General features: G+C 42.9%; 2 protein-coding genes across 3 annotated transcripts in view; one reads left to right on the forward strand and one right to left on the reverse strand.

Moving 5' to 3' along the window:
• Positions 1-6,401, forward strand: part of arid5b (AT-rich interaction domain 5B) — a 124,610-nt gene extending 118,209 nt beyond the window's left edge. The window contains exon 10 of the mRNA XM_068002606.1: positions 2,063-6,401. Coding sequence (XP_067858707.1) covers positions 2,063-4,258 — 2,196 coding nt within the window. The 3' untranslated portion in view covers positions 4,259-6,401. The remainder of the gene's footprint in view (positions 1-2,062) is intronic.
• Positions 6,402-20,110: 13,709 nt separating this feature from the next.
• rtkn2 (rhotekin 2) overlaps positions 20,111-22,569 on the reverse strand; it is a 39,344-nt gene continuing 36,885 nt past the window's right edge. For both annotated transcript variants that reach the window (XM_068002770.1, XM_068002771.1), the window contains exon 12: positions 20,111-21,225. In XM_068002770.1, coding sequence (XP_067858871.1) covers positions 20,690-21,225 — 536 coding nt within the window. In that variant the 3' untranslated portion in view covers positions 20,111-20,689. The remainder of the gene's footprint in view (positions 21,226-22,569) is intronic.

Raw genomic sequence — 22,569 nt, forward strand, 5'->3', positions numbered from 1 at the left:
GCCCTCTCAGGTTGACGTAATCGATCCAACAGCCACTATTTCGAAGAAGAGCAGGGGGGTTTTCCCTAGTGTCCTGGCCAATACTTATCCCTCAACCAACAATGCTAAAACATATTATCCGGTCATTATCGCATTGCTGTTTGTGGGATCTTGCTGTGCGCAAATTGGCTGCCACGTTTCCAACATTACAACAGTGACTGCTCTAAAGCGCTTTGGGATATCATGTAAGGGGCTATAGAAATGCAATTTCTTTCCTTCTTTAATTTATCCAACCCCTGAGATCGATGAGAGGGTTTTGTAATCAGTCCCGGGTATCAGTCTTTAAAGATAAACCTCACACTTTCAGTGCTATGTTTTGGGAGGGGGGGTTATTCAGCTGCAAGTCTGTTTTTTGAGTTGGCAGCGGCTGTCAGTACCCACACATCGAGGGGGGTGGGAGGAGTTCTCTCGATCGGCAGCTGTAACTTTGGTGAAAACTTTGAGGCACAGATCAGCCCTGATCTAATTGAATGCAGGAACGGGCTCGAGGGGCTGAATGGCCTACTCCTGTTCCAGCGTTCCTGAGGAAGCCCCGCATCCACTGATCTTGCGCTTTAGTTACGCCGGCCCATTGGGAGAACCCTCCTCGTGGAAACTCCCAGCGATGGCGTACTTTCTGTGGTGATGATGTTCACACTGAGGGACCGAGGGCTGTGGAATCATTGACTGAAAATTTGACAAGAAAGAATTTACAGTTGTTTACCAGGAAATGATATAGCCAGTGCATATCATATTCCAGCAACTGCTTTGTTATAAAATAATCACACAAAATGCCAAAGAAAGTAGGTTATTGCTGTCATGGTAACCTTTTATATTATAAATTCAACAATTATTTACAACGCAATGCTCCATTATGCTGAAAATGCAATTAGATATAATAGATCATGAACATAGATGACTCAGAAAATAAAACATTTTAATAATGTCTAAATATTGAAAGTTTTGATTTATGCTTGAATGTGATCCAATGATATTGTACAGAAATATCAATGCATTTTTTTTGTTGCTGCTGTTTTTGTTTGCTGGACTCTCCAGACCACACACAATGTTCAGCCTGCGCCAATACCATTCTGAACTGGCTATTACGAAGCATGCCGGCAGCCTGGACACATAGACCCTTCCCTTTTGTTTTTCTCTCTCTCCTAATCATTTGAAGCCCCTGGCCTCTGCTTGCTTGTCCCCATAGCAGCACAACCGAGATAGGGAACTCATTATAACGTGTCCGACCTCACACCATCTGTTCTCAAACAAATCACTTTGACTGTAGCCCGGACTTTTCAAACATTGGACTTTTTAATGACGTTATTTAAAAAATGGCAGTGATAAATAACTTGATGATTTTATGTTAAAATCTGTTTCCACTTTAAACGACCGCAGTTCAGCAGAGCTATTAAAGACAAAAGACACAGCTTCTATCAGGCAAAAAAGACAGATGCAGTGATTATCAAAATGTAAACAGGAGGATGAATGCCGTTCAAAGATTTGTAATTAAACTGGAGATTTTAATGTGCAACTTTTTTTTCCTAATTTAGCTAAGATTATTTTCCCTCTCCCAGGAGATTGCCTGACTGTGGGAGGTGGGATGAGATGGGGGACCTAATGTGAGCCCTACAACCCTCGGAGAACTCTGCGCTCCTCCAATTCTGGCCTCTTGTGCATCCCCGATTTTCTTTGCCCCACCATTGACGGCCGTGCCTTCAGTTGTCTAGGCTCTAAAGTCTGGAATTCGCTCTCTAAACCTCTCTCTCCGCCTCTCTCTCCCCTCCTTTAAGCCTACAACTTTGATGAAGCATTTGGTCACCTGTCCTAATATCTCCTTATGTGGTGACTATTTCTGATAACGTGCCTGTGAGGCTTCTTGGGACGTTTTACTACGTTAAAGGTGCTATAAGAATGCAAGTTGTTGTTGTAAGCTACGCCATGCTGGGACAGCACAGTCTCGCTGGCCGCATTGGTCTATGTCTGTTCTCCTTTTACGTAAGTTTCATATTAATAATTGTATTATTATTATTTTTTTAATTAGGCGATTTCCGCCGTAGAGGGCAGCCGAGAAACCGATGACTCAAGAGATGCCTCGGCCTCAGCCCAGGAAGGGGAGGTGAAGCTGTCTCAGAGCGGAGCGGAAGGACAGCATTGCTGTGTCCTCGCCGAAGGCTCAGATGGCAAAGGGGGCCAAACCAAGGACAAAGTCAGCAAAGGCAACAGTGAGCAATCGAAGGGAAAGGTAGCCGAGCAGCTGTATTTGCACCAGGGCCTCACGGCCTACTCAGGAGATGTGATGACACAAAGCCCGGTGGAAGGACAGCCTCTCGCAGAAAGCAAGGCCATCTCAACAACCCGGCAGGAACTCGAATCGCCAGAACGCCCAACAGACGCGCTGGCAAAGGATTTCCAGGAGAAAGCTGCCAGTGAGGTGACCGCAGCCGAGAAATGTGCACAGCCGTCGACTCAGAGAGACGCTGAGGACCGAGGATTGAGCGAGGCCTCGGAAGACATTGTGAATGGGTCCATTCAGGTCGATCAGTCGCCGAAGGAGGAGGTTGAGAATCGGCTGGGGAGCAACCGGCCTCAAAGTGCGCAGAGGCAGCAGCAAGGACAGGCAACGAGGGTTAGCCTGAACCTCTCGCCCGGCCCTCACAAAGAGAAGGAGGAGCTGTTTGTTGCGACAAAAAATGAAGCTTGCCCCAGTTACATGCCTTTGGTGTACTCCAGGGGACATCCTGGCATCATGTCACCACTCGCCAAGAAAAAGTTCTTGTCACAGGTCAGTGGCACTTTGCCCAACAACTATCTAGCCCCATTACTCAGCAGTAAAAAATTTGGTGACAATGGAGAGGAAATGATGACGACTGAGAGTAATTTTTTACAAGGCTCCACGTCAGACCAGTTGGCCATTAATAGACCTTCTGTGATTCAACATGCGCATAGTTTTCAGAAGAGAAATACTGATGAGCGAGGTGAAGCATTTAAGCACGATGGTTTGAATAAATTATCAGATTCTGAGGCTGCTTATCTTTCCAAGCATCACCTCAATTGCACAGACTCATTCAAAGGCGGCGCTCCTTACCCTTTCACCTCTGACCTTCTAGACAATGAAAATAAAAGTTCTGAGAAAAAAGGGTGTCAACCATCACAAGTGTCTAGTTTTCTAGCTGACTTCTATTCGTCCCCCCACCTTCACAGTCTTTACAGACATACAGAGCATCACCTTAATAACGACCAAACATCAAAGTATCTAAGCAGTATCACAAAGGATAAAAGTTCTTTATTTGTGCAACATAAAAACCAGGATAAGGTCTATTTAAACTATCTTTCAACTTTGCACCAACCAGAAAAGAAATGTGCAGTGAAACCTCCCACAGAGGATCAGCCAACTGACTTAAGTCTTCCAAAGCTGAAGAAAACATCACCCAAGAACTTGGCGAACAATGCCCTTCATTTATCGTCGCAGCTAGACAGCAAGAGCACGACAGCAAGTACGCAGCCTGCCCACAGTGACTGCAACCCCAAGGCTTGCCGTGTCCCTCCAATGCCAATACCAACCAACACCAAGAGCTGTGAGGCCATTCCGCCGCCTTCGGCAAAGTTGGAGGACGTGGTCAGACCCACGATGAGTGCCAAAGGCGTTTCGCAAGTCGTTGGGACCACCAAGCCCGTCAAGAGAAACCGCGATGGTGCAGACAACCCTAGCAGTGAAAGCCCAGAGAAAAAACTACGGGCTGTGTCGCCTATGCTGCTGTCAAAGGACATGGCGATGAAAGAAACGCCGTCTGACTCGGAAGCTGAAAGCAGTAAAACTCTGCCCTCCGGGATCTTCTTAGAGGGCCACAAGTTCCCGCTGCCGACTCCGATTTTCCCGGGTGTGTATCCTGGAACCTTTGTATCTCAGGTTCAAGATATGTGCGACGGACTGGGCTCACGATTTCCGGTTGACTACGCCCATCCCTTACAATACTTGAAGAACCAGGCTGTGCTGTCTCCGCTCATGCAACCACTAGCGATCCATTCCTTCATGATACCGGCAATGCAGAGACAGATCCTTGCTTCGACCAGCGCCTCCCCACAACTGTATAGGCATTTGTCTGCGGCTGCTACGCCAGTCGCCGCCTCTTACGGGGATATTTTGCACCATGGCCTTTATCCTCTAGCTGCTCTGAACCCACAGGTTGCCTATTCCACCATGCCGATCTCTTCTCCACATCCCAGCACAAAACTATAAACGTTTCATTTTGTGAACATTCGCTGAAAATGTCAAGAGAATTAGCGTAACAGCCTGACATTCCATGTCATATTGCAAGACTTTAAGTGATTGCAAGCTACCAGCAACTGGTTTAAGTACCTCTTGCATTCGCTTTAGGTGTTCGTATCATCTACAGATCGTAAGATTTGTGTGTGTTTTTTTTAGTACGTTGAATGCGTAGTAACGATAATATTTTTTTGTACATAGAATTTTTTTTTTGTCTGCGACCTAACACTATCACAATTGCAATATCAACACATTAAATGGCTGTAAATATTCACTACAAACATTTACATCTTAATTAATTTATGCAACTGTAGTCAGGTTTTCCTTCCAGCTTCTGTTGTTTTGTTGTGCATTTCTCACAGTGTCAGATGATGGATGTGTTGAGTATTGTGTTCTTGTTCCAGGACAGGATAGACATAATAACTACAGGAAGTTCTCTGCGGCTGTAAATGTCTGTTTGGATTCTTTTGAATCCTTTCTGTAGAACCCATGTGTGGTGTTTAATTTCTGCACTATGTAATAGTGCACTAGTTTTTTTTCCATGGATTCATTTTTTGGGATATGATTGCCATTCTTGCAGTTGTTAGGAGCTTGACTTTCACATCAATAAAAGCAGAACCGTTTACAAAGAATAAAGTAACTGTAATTCAAGAAACACTTGCCTCAGCTTTAATATTATTTCAAAATAAATGTAAATATTCAAATTCAATTTTCAACGTCATCCCTGGCAAGGTTTTAAACCCACTGCTGTTAAACGGCTACATGATTAAAAAAAAATTGTATATTAGATGTGCTAGCTGTAGTTTGCAATTGCTACATTGCAGAAAAAAGATGATAATTTTATATTTAGATCCTGCCTGTCTGGCATTTAAGGTCACAAAAGTATAGCTACAAGGGTTCTTTCTGTGGTTCCGCATAATGTTTTGTCAATCAAATATTTGAACCTTAAATCTCTCTAATGTAAACAAAGCAGATTTTGAAAAGAGGCAAAAGTGAAGCTGAATAATAAAATGGAAAAAACAAGATCCCACTTTGGCATTGGCTAGCATTCTGCTGGTTTTATAATAAAGCCCCTTCAGTCTAGTCCCGTTGTCTCTGCAGCTGTTGGTGAAGCTTTAATAAGATTTGTGTTGAAATGCAATTCTGGCTCTTTGTTCAACTCCTGGGCTTGGCTCAAAATCAGTGGTAGCCTTTTGTTTTTCATTTAGAGCTTGGAAAATTTCACTTTACGTTTAAAAGTGCCCTCATGCTAAGCGAATTAAACATAGGCAACTACTTTCAAAGAAAGTCTTTCTTAAACTTATTAGAACATTTGCTTCTAGAGAACTTGACATTTGGTTACAATAATTTCCTTTCAGTTCCACACTAAACATGTTTAACTGATGCCTCAGTATTGCATGTGGTTTTCTGGCAACTCCAGTGCTACATCAAGAACTAGCTGTGCCTTTTCATTTCAACAACACATTAAAACTTCAATATGTAACCGCAGATGTTTGTCAATGGTATACCGTGGTCACATCTGGTCTAGCTTTGCAAAGAGCATTATGATCATAAGTATTGTGAAATCAGGATATATTATTTCTGTTGGTTTCCATGCTCGTAATGATCATAATGGGCACTTAAGAGATTGTTTGTTTGATTGTGGCTATATTAGTTACAGAGAATATTGTTCTCAAATGGTTGTTTTATTCACCAAGACACATTGCTTAAATATTTTCAGTCTGTATCTTATCAGCAAGATGTTTATACTGACATGTTATTATTAAACTTGTATTTTGTAAATAATGAATACATTTTTTTTGCATTTTTGTTTTGGTTCTATAGCACATTTTCATGTATGGTGATTTGTACATAGTTAAAAGTGAAGACTAGTAACATTAAGATGAGTCCTGATAGTTTAAGGTTATTGAGTAACCTTACATTAGGTTCAAACTTTAAATCTAATGTTGCTGAGCCAAATGTAAACACTAAAGTTTTGTTTTTGTATGTTCTCAAAGTGTACTTCTTGGCAAATGCTTTTGATACTTTGTGCCAATAGTTTATCAATCACATAGCTGGCAAAATATTTTGTACTTTCTGATCCACTGTTATATTTAATAAAAGTTTTACTTCTTAACAGATGTGTGATTTTCTTAAGTAGTTTATATTACTCATTTTATTTTAAAGGTTAGGAGGTTTTCTCAAAGCTTAAGTTTTGTCATGAATTGAGCTCACTGTCTTAAATAGCCCAGCCACCTACTCCCAATAGTGGAATTACCGTTATGCAAATGATGTACAGGTGGGCTATGAAGAGGTACAAACTGAAGTGATATCTTAAAATGAATGTCTGTTGGCAATTAAAGTTCAGACATGTTACCTTAACTTACAAAATGTGACATTTCATTGCAGACTTTTTGAACACCCACCTAATCTTGAAGCCTTTGGGTTTTTGTGAACTAGATTTCTTCAGATCCCCAGTTCAGCGGACTTTCCTAATGAAAGAGGCGCAATACTGTGCAACAACTTGTGACCACTAAAAGGACTTTAAATAACCGTAACATTGCAACGAATCATCAGACCTAGTAAGACACAAAGTGCTGCAATACTTTAGACACGAGAAACTGGAATGTAACATGATGTCTCACTGTAAACAAGCAAAAGTTAAAAGCTGATATCCTAAGTAATTTTGATTGGATAGTTTTTTTTTTAAAAATGCCTTTTTTCGAGCCCACTTTCAGCGTGGTGAATGCAGACATAGTCTATGTCAGTGAAATAACTGGACCTTGAAACTAGCACTGAAAGGGGAATTGGGTCTTACCTCTGTCAGCCAATTTCAAGTCTGCTCTAGATATACAGGAGGAAGGGCATAGTCGGTGTGAATCCACAGTTTAAAAGAAAGACTTGCATTTATATAGCGTCTTTTATGTTTTCAGGATGTGCCAAAGTGCTTTACAATCAATGAATTACTTTTGAGGTGTAGCCACTGTTGTAGGCAAAACGTGGCTGCCAACTGGCACACAGCAACAGTAACGAGATGTATGACTGGTTAATCTGTTCTTGGTGGTGTTGGTTGAGCGATGAATTTTGGCCGAGGTCACACAGTACAGAACTAACCACAATTAAGCACAAATCTTGCTCAGAGAGGCAATAAGGAATAACGCTATTGAAAATGGAAACCAAACATTGGGTAATGCTCTTCTGAGATTGGGGCTAAACCAAATTGTTGCAGCAGATTAGAGAGTGCTTTACTCTTTATCTTGTCCAGTACTTGACCCAAGAGTACTTGATGCGGTCAGTGAGTGGTAAAATTGACCAAGTATTGCATTCTTCATTGCTGGCATTCCTCACCTCTATAAAGAGAATTCAACAAAAAATATTTTTAATGGAAAGTGTCAAAAATACTGCTATTGGATGTTCCATCAATCCTGCTATTGGATGTGTTCTGAGGGATATTCTTCCCCCTCATCTACCATCAATGGATAAAAAGTGTCAGACTTGAGTGTCACAAGCATACATATTAAAATAAAGGCCATCATTTTGTGCTGGTATATTGTGTGTTATATAGTCTAGAAGCACATATGTTACATGGTATGATAGTGTTCCAGAGACTAGCATGTGTTACAGTATAATAACATCTTGCATGTTTCATGGTATAACTATTACATGATATCATGTGTGTCACATGGTATAATATGCTGTTATAGTATAAATGCATGTTACATGATAATTGTTATGTAGTATAATTTACTACATGGCATCGTGTGTTACATAACATGTATTTAACAAAATACACTTGCAAGATAAAATAACATATTACATGGTATGACACATGTTACAAGATACAATACTGTGTTATAGGGTATAACACACTGTTACATGGTTTAATTACACATTATTGTAACATGTTACATGGTATAATACACTGTTTTAAATGTGCATTACATGTTATCCATGCTAGTTTTCCTGGACCTCCCCTTTCCTTGTGCTAGACAGGAGTACCACACAAGATGTGTGCTGCCCTATTCAGCCCCGGGATGGTTGGGATTTTCTGCCTTAGGGCCCAGGACCCCCACCCCACCCCACCCACAATGGAGGCCCTGCCCCTCAACAGGGCTTAGCACTGGCATTAGGGCCTGCAAATCTGGTGAGGTGATCAGGATCTTGGAGCTATCGATTTAAAAACAACAGCCAGAAGGTCCCACATTGATCAAAAGATCTGGGGGGTGGAATGAGGCCAAAAAAAATTCTATGGTGGCCTAAGCTTTTGATCTTCCACCTACGTCTGGGACCCCCCCCCCCCCCCACCCACCAACTCACCCACCCACCCAATGATGGGGGACTGGGTACAGGCCACATCATTTTTTACTGGGTACCCCTGTACTGGGGCGCCTAGCAAGTGTAAACGACAGATAATGAGGCAGAAGGCCGGGAACGCTCCCCCCGGCCCATGTGAAAGGCTCCGTCCCTCCTTCCCTTTTGCCAGACCTTTGTCACTAGGGATCTGAGTGATCCAGCTGGGCGAGGCAATAAAATTATCCCTATTATGTGTATTGCCCAATATGATATGGGTTACCCGATACAGTAACATAGTGGCCGCACTTGTTCTCTCCATTGCCCCGTTTCTCTGCAGGGTCAGGGTGGTGGCGAGACTAAAATAAAGTGACCGCCAATCTCCCGCCCGAGACGCACTTGCTGCCATTTTTGAGCAGGCCTCGATTTTGGCAGCCAATGCTCTAGCGTAACAGACAGGATCCTCATCATTCAATGCAGGTCGGGGGTCGTATGATGTCGTTTAGGACCCTGATGCCGTTTTGGTGCAGCTAAGGGCGGTGCTCGCTGAGTGCTGGAATCTCCGAATAAAGCGGGAAACGGCCAGAACCAGCGGCCTTTAAAGATCATCGCTGGGAGCAGCTCTGGAAACCATTGGCACCTTTTGGGCAGCAGGATGAGAAGAATTGCTCTCCCTGTACCTCGCTGCTATTCCTCCATGATCAGCCCAGCCCTCCCGCCTAATCCTTGGCTGCAGCCTAGGCCCGTGGTAGGGGATGGCCTGTAGGATTTCCCCCACCCAAAATGGCGAGCGGCCTATGAGGGCACGGAACACGCTGGCAGCCCGCAAGTTGAATGCAAAAATGAGACCCGACCATCAAAACGTTTGAGACCTCACACCGGCGATATTGGGAGAATATTGTGATCGCTCCCTTCCCCCCACCCCCCCCCCAGTACAGTGAAGATTAAAATCGACCCTGTTGTGCATCACATTGTATAGCAACACAATGCGTGTTACTTGGTACAATGTCCCCAAGCTTTATAAAATAGTACAATATCCAATTTACCACCAGCAATTTTATGAGTAATTCGTTCATCTCTTGAGGACATGGTTAAAATTAAAATCCTGAAACACGTGCAAGAATGATACAAAAAAACTTTAACTTGGTTTTAAGCAGTCTTAATATAAATATGGCCCATACATCATTTTGTTCAATTTCTGTTCTATTACTACAAATGGTCATATGAAAATATCAGAAAGGAAAAGACCTTTTCATAAAATTTACACACAACTTTCCTGAGCTGTTAAAATATGTACTTAGTAATCTCTGGTTTTTATACAATGAAGCAACCATGGGACCTCCTGTATGTGTAACATACAGTCAGAACAAGCTGATGTCATGCAGTTGCTGTAGAAAGTTGCCTAGCACTCTCGCTGTAGCAATCACTATGCTGCTTTTAAAATTGCTGGAAATAGCATTGTACTGAAATTTACTGATAAAACCTCACTCACTCAAAGGAGGCAGTGTTTATGCAGGCAATAATAATAATAAACAGTAATAACTAGATGCAAGTATCCTGAAATGTTTTGCGATTTCTACGTTGTAAGCATAGGGCCGAATGGCCTCCTGTGCTGTACCTACTATGATACTATAGCAGGGGAATGGAATGAAATGGATAGCTCTTTCAAAGAGCCGGCACGATGGGCCGAGTGGCCTCCTGTGCTGTACCTATGATGATACTGATCCAACTAGCCTGTTCTGTATATTCGCGATGCCTTGTGCATCATTGTATGGACAATCCCTACCCACCCAGAGTCATGTCATCTCCTGGGTGAGGCGAAAAAAAAGATTAAAAACCTAGGCAAATTGGAGGGGGGGGGTGGGGAATATGGAACATTCCTCTCCGACCCCGTTAGGCGATCAAAACTAGTCCAGGAGATCACATTAGCCCTGAAGGTTAAGTCTTTAAATGTAATGAGGGGATCGAAAATAAATTGTGGAAAAACTCTGCTCAACCCAGAGAGACAAATTGAACTGAAATGCTCCATTATTTTGCGTAACAGGTTAGTGCAGTTTTAAGGACGTCACTTGGAATAAGGTTTGTGATTTGCTGAGCTTTGACATCAGCCCAGCTAGGTTAATTTTCAGTGGTCAAAACTAACAGTACTACAACTTGCATTTCTATAGCCCTCCCCACATGCAGGAAGATGTCTGAAAGCATGCTTAACATTGAAGAGGAATAAGGTGATCAAATGAATACCATCCTGAACACATGATTTTGGAACAAAGTCACTTTCTACTCCTTCCACCCAAATCCATCCTGCAAAAACTTTCCCTTTCAACATGTTTCTCAGAATTCGGTTGAAGTTAATGTAAAAGAACATCAGAAGGGAGTAAAACGGGCAGCCGACTCACTACCACCCATTTTGCATTAATGCCCAAAAGCACTTTTAGCTGCAGAATATTGCGTCATTCATTCATTCGCTGTTCATGGGACTTGTTTGCCCAAGTAACAAGTGACTGCACTTCAAAATGAATCCACTTTGGGATGTTAAGGTGCTACATTAATGCAAATTCTCTCTTATCTGAGCTGCATCTCTTCAGACAGCCAACTATGATCTTAAATATCCCGTGCACGGAGCAGCCAATATGAAGCACTTTGAGGAATTGGACACAGCAATAAAATAGAACTAAGATTGTGAGGGCGGAGAGGGGGACTTGACTTGCTGCCCACAGGTCCCAGTGTGATTTTAGCAATAATAAAATGGCTTTATGTTGGCAATGAGATTGTGTTATACAAATATCACCCCCTACAGAAGTACAGAGGTGAGATGTAAAATGGAGTAGTTTGTGTTGCACTGTGAAATGGTAGGATATAGATATGAAATACTTCACCGGATAGGAAACAACATTCTAGCACGGGACAGTGATGTCACTAAATGTTTCAAACCTGTTTCTTAATAAAAGGTTATTGATAAGTTGAGGTACTGAACAGGTTTGCTTGATTCACTCTTTATTGGATTAACATAAAACTTAATATTCGTTGTAATTCTTCTTCAAATGGCCCATTGAACATGCAGCAAGTTTCATTTTAATATCAGTTTCAAAAGCATCTCTTGGGAAAATGCCTGTTTTTTAAATACTGGAAGCTGACAAGAGACCATTGGCCGTGGCTCAGTGGTAGCACTCTCACCTCTGAATCAGAAGGTCATGGGTTCAAGTCCCACTTCAGAGACTTGAGCACAAAATCCACGCTGTCACTCCAGTGTAGTACTGAGGGAGTGCTGATCCCATGGCACGAGTTCGAAGAAGAGCAGGGGAGTTCTCCCCAGTGTCCTGGCCAATATTTATCCCTCACCAATATCACTAAAAACAGATTATCTGGTCATTATTCGCGTGGGAATCCCAGATGTGAGTTGAGTGCATCGGAATCTGCGATCACGACTCAATTGAAGGTAATTATTTTTGCTTCCGGGTTTCTTGCGCGACAGACAGCCAGATTGACAAGACTGGCTGTCTGTCGGGAGGGAATCGGAGAGGAGGGGGAGGGGAAGGGGAAAGAGATCGCGGGCCGTGGAAGACGAGGTGGGGGGGTCTGATGTCGGAGGTGGAGACCGGAAGTGGGGGTGGGTAGCCTTAGCCATCGGGAGTGGGGGGGGGGGTTGTCGGACGATCGCGGGGCTCCGATTGCAGCAGGTTAGCTTGTTGAGCCTGGAGCGATCACTCCTGCTACTCCTGGCCCACAAGCAGTGCTATAAAGGCACTTGCCTCCTGGATCCGGCCCTTCTCGCCTCCTCTCACCGGACAAGATTCACGAGCTCCGGGAAACCTGCACAGGTGAGGTTAAATTAGTCTCAGAATTAGAATCAACAAAAATTTAAGTACCTCAACTATTTCAATGAGGTAAATTGCCCCTTTAACAATCCGCCCACCGGCATTAATTGGGGACCTGGGCGCATTGGAGCCGGGTTGTGGTCCCGCTGCTATAATCTACAATTTTGACTACCCACCTGCCCCAGCCCACCCTCTACCGGAAACTCTCTGGGTTGTCGCCTTTGGGAAATGTCCAATACAGCATCAGCCGTGGCTCAGTGGTAGCACTCTCACCTCTGAATCAGAAGGTCTATGGGTTCAAGTCCCACTCCAGAGACTTGAGCACAAAATCCACGCTGGCACTCCGGTGTAGTACTGAGGGAGTGCTGATCCCATGGCACTAGTTCGAAGAAGAGCAGGGGAGTTCTCCCCAGTGTCCTGGCCAATATTTATCCCTCACCAATATCACTAAAAACAGATTATCTGGTCATTATCTCATTGCTGTTTGTGGGACCTTGCTGTGTGCAAATTGCCTGCCGTGTTCAACAGTGACTACACTTCAAAAGTACTTCATTGGTTGTTAAGCGCTTTGGGACATCCTGAGGTCATGAAAAACGCTGCATAAATGCAAGTTCTTTCTTTTAGCGGAAAGATTCCCTTGCATCTTCCAGTTACAAGCAGGCCTACGTATTGATATAATTAAGGCTTTCCTCCCATTAAGCTACTGCCACAGAAGGCTATAATGTTCACCCCTTCTGAACTCTACTTATCACTAAGCACAATTTTGCCAAGAACTGCTGCCAGTAGGTCCCAAGGGACTTGTATCTGAACAGAGTACACACTGCCAAGACTGACCTAGATACTGGCTGCTCGGTATCCATGCTTTAACTGCTCGATGTAGCTCCTCTTTAGATTGAATGATGCCTTTCAATGGTGTACACAGCCTTCCCAAACTTTTGTTTCTCCCTCTGTCTCTTTTTTTTAAGCTGCAAAATAGAACAAAATGATGTTGAAATAAGTTCTCGGGCCCACATGTAACTAGTTAAAAGGATGATTATTGTCCTAATCTTAGAATTTACAGGGCAGGTGGGAAATGAAACTGTTTACTAACCAATAGTTAATTGATAGTAAATATTCTTTCCAGGCAGTAGTTATAGCTTTCATTATACCGATGAACAATTGTTAACTGCCTATCACCCACCCTGCTCCAGGTGACATTCAGTATTCACAATATATTATTGGACACATACAGATTGCGATGGTGATAAGTGGGTTGGGGAGAAAGAAAGTATATGGTGTGCAGACAATTCTCCTTCCCCAGTACATTGCAACAGCCCCAGAGGTTTGAGGCAGTATGAATTATGTGAAACAGATGTTGCTGAATTACATTAAACATGCAAGCTCATTAAATGCCCATTTTTAGTATTGATATCTATTTTGGTACATTCCATTTATAAACTTTAACAAATCTTAAATGCTTTAAAGTGCTGTGCATTTGATCAGTTGGGTCAACTAGTTAAGATTCCACAACTTATCCTGCGCAGACTAAAGGATAAACTTAGACACTTGTAAGATATTATAACGTAGATGGCACAGGACGTGTTGCTATATTTCGTCAGGTCAAATAACATTTCTACAATAAACCAGCATGATTTAAAGATTCAAGACCAACACAAATTAAAAATATAGCAATGAACGGTACAAACAAAACAACTTGCATTAATATAGCACCTTTAATATAGTAAAATATTCCAAGGTGCTTCACAGGAGTATAATCAGACAAAAATTGACACCGAGCCAAAGGAGGAAACATTAGGACGTATGACCAAAAGCTTGATCAAAGAGGTAGGTTTTAAGGAGCATCTTAAAGGAGAGCGGTGTAGAGAGGCGGAGGGGTTTAGTGAGAGAATTCCAGAGATCAGGGCCAAGGCAGCTGAAGTCACGGCCTCCAATAAATGTACTTGTTTCGTAAAATATTAAATATTGATTAGATCCCAGGTCCATAGTGAGTTTAGCTGATCTCAGCTGGGTGAAAGTACGGATGCTAGAACTAGATTTACATTGCAGGGTTAAGGAAGGACAACAGGTCAGGGCATCGGCGATGCCCTCTAATGTCAAATAGTTTGCTGACTAGCTGGGCTGGCACGATAATAATGGCCATGAATCTCTACGTTTGGGGAGGGGAGTAAATACTGGGAGGGAGTTGTAGACTGTCACTCAGTCTGGGGAGACAGATAGATTCTTATTGGGGAGTCCACCTTTGTCCATGGAGGAATCTTAAGGTTAGATTTTTCTGGTCTCCAGTGTTATACAAGTTTGACCACAAAGTTTCTAATTGCTGTCTCGGACTTCCATCAGTTTTAGAAAAACAAATGTAAATTGTGAAAAAGCTTTTCTGGGTTTGGAATTACGCACTCAACTTCTGCTGGGAGTCTGAACAGATCCCTTGAATGATAGATTGGTTGATCTCTCAGTCGACATTTTGTATTGGTCACAGGGGACCTGTTTTTTTCCTCTTTTGTCAGTAGGTCAACAGCCACTTTTTATTGTTATTTTTGGCCCACTAACAAAATGGGCGGAATGCACAATTTGGAAAGGTGCACAGCCTATGAAGACAATTTCATTATCAGGATTGAAGAAAAAACACACACACACCAGCCCGATCATAATTGGAGGTAATTGTGTATTATCCAGGACTGGATGTCGGACAAGCAGCCTGATAACAGGCAGTGGAGGGGTTGAGAGAGGTGGTGGAGATGTAGAGCTGTGTGTCATCGGCATACACGTGAAACCTGAACCAAATCTTTGGATGATGTCTTGGAGGGGCTGCATGTAGATGTGGAAGAGGAGGGGGCCAAGGATAGATCCTTAGGGACTCCAGAGGTAACAGCGCAGGGACGGAAAGGGAAGCCACTGCTGGGGATTCTCTGGCTACGATTGAATAGGTAAGAGTAGAACCAAGCGAGGACAGTCCCACTGATCTGGACAACAGAGGAGAGGCGTTGGAGGAGGACGGTGTGGGATTGTGTCGAAGGCTGCAGAGAGGTCGAGGCGGGATAATACACCATGGTCACAGTCACACAGGAAGTCAATGCTTTGCTGATGTGGCGATACATTGAAATCTTAGCCTTCATCCTCCAGGGCTCCATATTTCTGCAGGGGTTCTTCATGACTACAGCTGTTAACAAGTCCCTAACAAGTTAAAAAAAAGCAAATCAGATTTCCCCCCCCTCCCCCCTTATTAGGAAAGTTATTTTGGAGTATGGGAAATCCACAACAGCGCTAGAAATGGACAAAAGGGGCTGAATAGTCCTGTTCCTGGGTATATTGGATCACTTGGGCACAAGGGGAAAAAATGGGCAGCGTGGGGGGGAACGGGATCATACACCTGATTCTTTGTCCATTTTAAATTAACGGAGAGAAAATCGGGATGGGTTCCCTTACGGGAGCGTGACGCTCCACGCCCGATTTTGCTTTATTCGCTGCGGCTTAGCAATTCCCTGCACACCCAGGAGCGAGGAAATCCACCCCGTCGCCTTTCTGTTCACATTGCACCACGGCATCTACTTTTTTCACTAGAAATAGCAGAGAGGCCAACACACGGCCCGAGGAGTTTGTCCTCACAGCCTAGGTCAAACATCTTCACAAATGGAACCACTTTGTGGAAATCAATCCCCACAAATCCGTGAAGCCGTGTCGAACGTTCCATCCGCAAGATAATCAGTCAAGAGATCGCACTGCGGGAAACATGAAGGTTACCCCACCCACCCAGGAACAGGAAGATCCAAGGGCACCAATGCAAAACTTTAACTACAGAAGGAGAAAAGCAGCAAAAGCACACACAAGACTTAATATAAATTACATAGAATCTACAGCACAGAAACAGGCCATTCGGCTCAACTAGTCTATGCCAGTATTTATGCTCCACATGAGTCTCCTCCCACCTTACTTCATCTAACCCCATCAACATATCCTTCTATTCCTTTCTCCCTCATGTACTTATCTAGCTTCCCCTTAAAGGCATCAATGCTATTCGCCTCAACTACTCCATACGATTTTAGCGTGACTCTTACATTTAAAATGCACCTTCAAATTTAATAATTGCACATGGTAAACAGCTTAGAGAAAAAAAGATTAAAGTTTTATGACCTAAATCAATCCTGTAAAGTCTACAATGATCCACATGGTGTAGACATTATGTTAAAGCAGTGAGTTCCACAAGTTAGAATGCTTTTGAAACGAGCCCATTACTTTTGTGAGATTAATGCGCTCTTGTTCCTGGAGATTTAGGCAGGTAAATACCAACAACTGAAGCCAGGAATGTTGTTTCATCGAAAGTTTGCAGCCCTCACCAAGGGTTGGTGGAGCTAATACACAAACTGCTGCAACTCGAGTTTTGGGGAAAGTGCATTGGAATGCAAGTGAAGACATTTCTGGAGCCGGTTATTATTAATACCCAGCGCCTGAAGGGGGAGGAAGTATCCTAATTATTTTCATCTGTCTCCAAATATGATACATTGAGAAATCTTTTGCAGATTTCAACTAGACTTCGTACCCAAGTTCATGGGGTTGGTGACTCGGGCAAGACAGTACAGAACAGAATGCTTTTAAGAATAAAACTACGATACTGATGTTAGTAGAACAGGAAATAATGTTCTCTTCTCTTTATAATGTTCTGCAGTGTGTTAAAGGGGACATAGGATGGTGTAAGGGAATTCTCTTAGTAAGGAAGCCACAATCAATGTGTGTTATATCAGTGCAATTTATAAAGGGTATATACTGTACTAATTATTACTCTGACTGTATAGTGTAGCGATCTGTCTGAAACCAGTAGCCACAGTATAGGTCCCTCTCCCCTGTGCAGTTCTTTGCCTGACTTCCTGATTTCGAGTCTCCCTGAAAGGAGACAGCTCATCACACGCGTGCTCTACCCACCAACAAAGCCTCACTCCCCACTGTTAAATTTTTCGAATTCATGGATGGAAGTTTTCGCACTCTGAATACAATTAAATTTGTGCTGAACTGAAGCAGTACAAGATTGCTGTCTCCTGTTGGTTGTCATACTCCTCCCTCGATCAGGCCAGGGCTGGAAATCACTTCAGAGCAGTATATATACACCCTAAAGAAACTTTTCTTTTGATTTTTAAATGGATTTTCCCCCCCTCTTTTTTATTGCGGTCATTAGTGCTGAGGAATCACCCTCTTCCCATTTGACCCACCCAGTATCAGCATCAAGCACTCCCAGCCGAGGTACAGCAAAGGCAGATGCAGAGTGAAGTTCCCTCTACTCTGGTCCAACAATGTGCCTTAGTTCCAACAGGCATCCCCTTGTGACATTTCTTTCCATTTCCCACAGCGCTCATCCTGTACCTTCTCTTGAGTGACATTGCCAGTTAGTGCTGAATTAGGGACAGCTTTGTGCTATAGGCCCAATGTCCGCTAGGTATGAGACTGACAAACTCATTTCGTGGTGGTGGAAATTGGTGAGAAAAGGAATTTAAAAAGATCTTCAAAATGAATCACCGCAGTCAAATTCAGGGATGAAAATTTATTTTTGAAGGCCACAGAGAGAAAAAGAAAATCAGTAGCGCTAGAAACTGAAGGGTGTTAATTCATTGCATGTAACATTTCTAAGGAAGCAAGTAGTAAAAACTTGAACATCAAAAGCTTCTGAATCACATTTAGCCTTCAGTCTCTGCTTTCCTGCCAACTACTTTCTGCTATAGTCATCTAACCATAACAGGAACAATTGCAGTTCATGTACTTTTCAGCATATTATTTTTTTTAAACAGTGATCCAGATTCACTGTGGTTAAAAATAGGAGCCTATGTTCTAAATGTGGTCGTCAAGATCACACATCAGATTCGAGCTTTTCAAACATACAGCAAAGCCGTAAATTATTGACTCAAAGTCGTAAACGTCAGAAATCAAATTATTATTAGTAACAATTGTTGCTATAAAAAAAGTGTCTAAAAAAAATATAAAAATTTGCTGATACTAAATTAGGGGGCAGAACAACATGGTGATTGCAGGAGATTGACAGATTGGGGCAGTGGGCAGGTATATTTGGCAAATGCAGTTCAACATTAAAAAAATGTGAACTAACACATATTGGAAAAAATGCTCCCACAGTACCTCTGGGTTAGGGTTAGGATACCCGGGTTCCCATTGGATTATCAGGAGTGGCAACCCAGATATAATCTCCCTATCACAGAGGCACTGCGGGAGTATGGTATCATGGTCAAACCCAGCGCAGAGACCATGTGAGCGGATGGGGTCGGGTTTGACGGATATATCATGCTCCCACAGTTGAATAGCCTGCCGACGGTCACCGATGAATAATTGGATGAGGGGACCAGAGGGCGACCGGCGCTGGTGGAACTGTAGCCCGGTGAGGAGAGGAGAACAATTGGCAGCTAAAACACACTTTTCCTCCAAACCCCCCACTCACACTAAAGAAACAAACGGCTAACATCATAAACCATCGAGCATTAGTGCTCTGAATTTGACGCTCCAAAACCATGACAAAAGTAGACCTCCTCAGTCAATGATGGAAACAAGTCAATCATTCTAGTCTTGGGCTTCAGATTGCTGGAAATCCTGCCTTCGGTACAGGGTTTTTAGCCAAACAGAAACCAAACTTGGAAGATATAGGTCGCACCTCCAGAATGGATCCAGAGGCTGAGGAAAGTAGATGGATGGGAAGAGTACTTAAATATGTACAAACAGGCATAGATGTCAGCCTTGGCTCAGTGGCAGCACTCTCGCCTCTGAGTCAGAAGGTTGTGGGTTCAAGTCCCACTCCAGAGACTTGAGCACATAATCCAGTGCAGTACTGAGGGAGTGCTGCACTGTCAGAGGTGCATTAAACAGATAAGACATTAAACCGAGGCCCTGTCTGCCCTCTCAGGTGGGTGTGAAAGATCCCACAGCACTATTTCGAAGAAGAGATGGGGAGTTCACTCAGGTTTCCTGGCTAATATTTATCCCTCAACCAACATCACTAAAACAGATGACCTGGTCGTTATCACAATGCTGTTTGTGGGAGCTTGCTGTGCACAAAGTGGCTGCCTCATTTCCTACATTAGAACAGTGACTGTACTTCATTGGCTGTAAAGCGCTTTGGAAACAAGTCAATCCTAAGGATGTGAAAGGTGCTATATATATGCAAGGCTTTCTTTCTTTCTTAGTTGGGAGGATGAAACGAGGAGTAGTAATACTCCATTTTGTAAAATTTTAATTTATACTTTTTAAAAAAAACTTATGGATTAATAATCGCAGTAATAAAACTGCTCTTGCCATCCGAGTTGCTTTTATTACTTCAATAACTGTGCCTTGAACTGAAAACAAAACAACTGACCCAAGAAATCTGGGATCCCCAGGAGCTGCCGGCAGTTTCAAAGTTAAATTGAGACAAAATACAATCTAGTGAATTTCCTCTAATGCTACACTAACATGCTTCACAGTCAACATCGAAACAGTAAGGAAACAAATCAACAATTTGAATTTGTTCTCCTTCTTTGCACTATTTTTAATCCTGATGTGGAGATGCCGGTGATGGACTGGGGTTGACAATTGTAAACAATTTTACAACACCAAGTTATAGTCCAGCAATTTTATTTTAAATTCACAAGCTTTCGGAGATTTTCTCCTTCCTCAGGCAAATTTGCCTGAGGAAGGAGAAAATCTCCGAAAGCTTGTGAATTTAAAATAAAATTGCTGGACTATAACTTGGTGTTGTAAAATTGTTTACAATTATTTTTAATCCAGATTGACACTACTTTCACTGCAACAAATTTTTTGCTCATTTAAAAAGTTAGGATGAGAAAATAAAGGTGGACTAAAACTCCCTGAAGCAGAATTATTTTATAGTGGGGAGAAAAAAAAGTCCAACTGAAGAGTTTAGCGAAAATTGCTGAGACAAATTTTGAAAGTTTAGTACCTGTAATTCGGTGGCATAAATAGTCACAAATAAATCAATTCAGACCAATGATCGGTCCGTTGAAGGGACACATCAAACCCAAATGGTTATGTTTATCCAAGAAACCCAAAAGAAACACTTTTTAAAACTACAAAAGAGGAATTTTACATCATTAAATAAATTTAAAACAGAAATAGACAGTTTCCTAGAAGTAAAGGGAATTAGGGTTATGGGGAGCGGGCAGGAAATTGGATATGAATTTAGATTTGAGGTTAGGATCAGATCAGCCATGATCTTATTGAATGGCGGAGCAGGCTCAAGGGGCCGATTGGCCTACTCCTGCTCCTATTTCTTATGTTCTTATGGAACTCTTTTTGTATTTCTCACAGTTTCTATGTTAAACGTCCACCTTTAAATGTCCTACACTTGAGATGGAATCCAGGTTCTGGGGTCCAGCCTGGCCTTGATGGACCTTTTCTGACGCGGAGCGGGTACAGGTCTGTGGTGCAGGCCCAGCTTGGCTGCTCCCTGGACTGTGTCTGCAGCCAGGACTTCGCTGGCTGGCCGGTGCTGCGGAGGAGCCGGCGCTGGAGCACGGCCCAGGGAGGAGGGAAGCTCGGAGCCCAGCACGGACCCTCCGCCGGTGGAACACAGGGCTTGCCAGGAGTTCCCTCTCTGGTGAGGGTCCCCTGGCCGATAGCGCAGCTCTCCCACGGGTGGAGCGGGTGCCCGCCTCTTCTTGGCTCTCCCGGGTGAAGTTGGGGCAGGATCGCTCTTCCCATCTGGCGTCAGTACAGTCTTGTGGACGACTATGTCGTGGGCGCCGTCAAACAGAGCTGCCCAAGGAGGTGGGTTGGACTCGTCCTGCTGACCCAGCAGAAACTCTCCATCTGTCTCCTGGATTCTATTACGGATAATGTCCATCAGACTCTCGTCCTTCAGAGGTGATTCGATGTCTGTAAAACATGGAACGCAGCTGATTATGGTGCCGTTTATCTGGATACCAGTGGCAAGTTTTACTTGTGACTCGATGCCGATAGTTCTGATTATTTAAACAAACCCACCCTCCCCCCACCCAAAAAAAACGCTTCTTTATATTGGTGTAGCCGTATTAAATAATATTGGTGGTACAAGAGAAAGAGACAGGAATGGAGGAGGGTCGACGGAGGGTGGGGTCGACAGAGAGAAAAGATAGAGGGGATAGAGCAGAAGTAGGGGAGAGGAGTTAGAGAGGAAAAGAGAGAGGAGTGAAGAAGAAAAAAAAATATTTTTCCACTCTTATCCAGAAGCAACACCAGTGCTGGTGAACTAGTTCATTTTTAATGTTTAAAGATCTGATTTCCAGAACTATTGAGCAATCACCATGGCTGGCAGAAATCACATTACTTGTGTGAATTAACTTTCATTAAGTATTTCAGTAAGTGGTCACAACAAGTTGTGAAAGTATTTAACTGAAGTTTCATTTCCTCTCGGTTCAGCAATTTACCTGGATCACAGAGTTTGGACACATTGTGACTCACCAGCAATGCTGGGAATTATGATTAGCTACTGCACAACATAAAATATCCCATGGTGAGAATCAGACCATATATGGTAACAGCTGCAGGAAGACTGGATTATTCAGTCAGTGCGCATTGGTTTTCCTCACAGCCTTCCAAATGACTGTATAACCCATTAAAGTGCTCATAATAGGCTTTTATATAGACACTGTACGTGGGAACTAGCATTGCAAATGTGTTCTGTTAATAATGTAAATTTTAGTTTAGAAAATGTTTGCCAACACTACCATGACATTGCCCTTCACAGCATCTGGACCTCCTAAGTGCATGTGGTATTAAACAATGGGGAACAGCTCCATCTAGTGTTGAGACTGTAAATCCCAGCCCTGACTGCTGCTACACTTCTGCAAACATCTAAATCACTTTCTACTTCAATATGGAAAGGCTCTGATTGTTGACAGCGCTGACTTTGGTTAAGGGACATGTATGCCAAAACCTGCTGGACTGTTAGATGGTTTTTATTTGGGCTTTATTGTATGACCGAAATTAGATTTTCAAAATGCCTCATGACTAAGGTCAGACCATGTGGTGTCAGGGAACAGGTAGCAGAATGGACAGCAAGCTGACTGCAAAACAGAAAACAGAGAGTAGGGGTTAAAGGTAGTTACTCACACAGGCAATAAGTGGGAAATGGTCAGGGTGGGATCACTGTTGTTCACCATTTACATAAATGATTTGGACTTGGGAATCGGAAGTACAATTTCAAAATTTGCAGACGATACCAAATTGGGGGGTATAGTT

Source organism: Heptranchias perlo, chromosome 21 (genome assembly GCF_035084215.1).
Source record: "Heptranchias perlo isolate sHepPer1 chromosome 21, sHepPer1.hap1, whole genome shotgun sequence".
Classification (NCBI taxonomy): Eukaryota; Metazoa; Chordata; class Chondrichthyes; order Hexanchiformes; family Hexanchidae; genus Heptranchias; species Heptranchias perlo.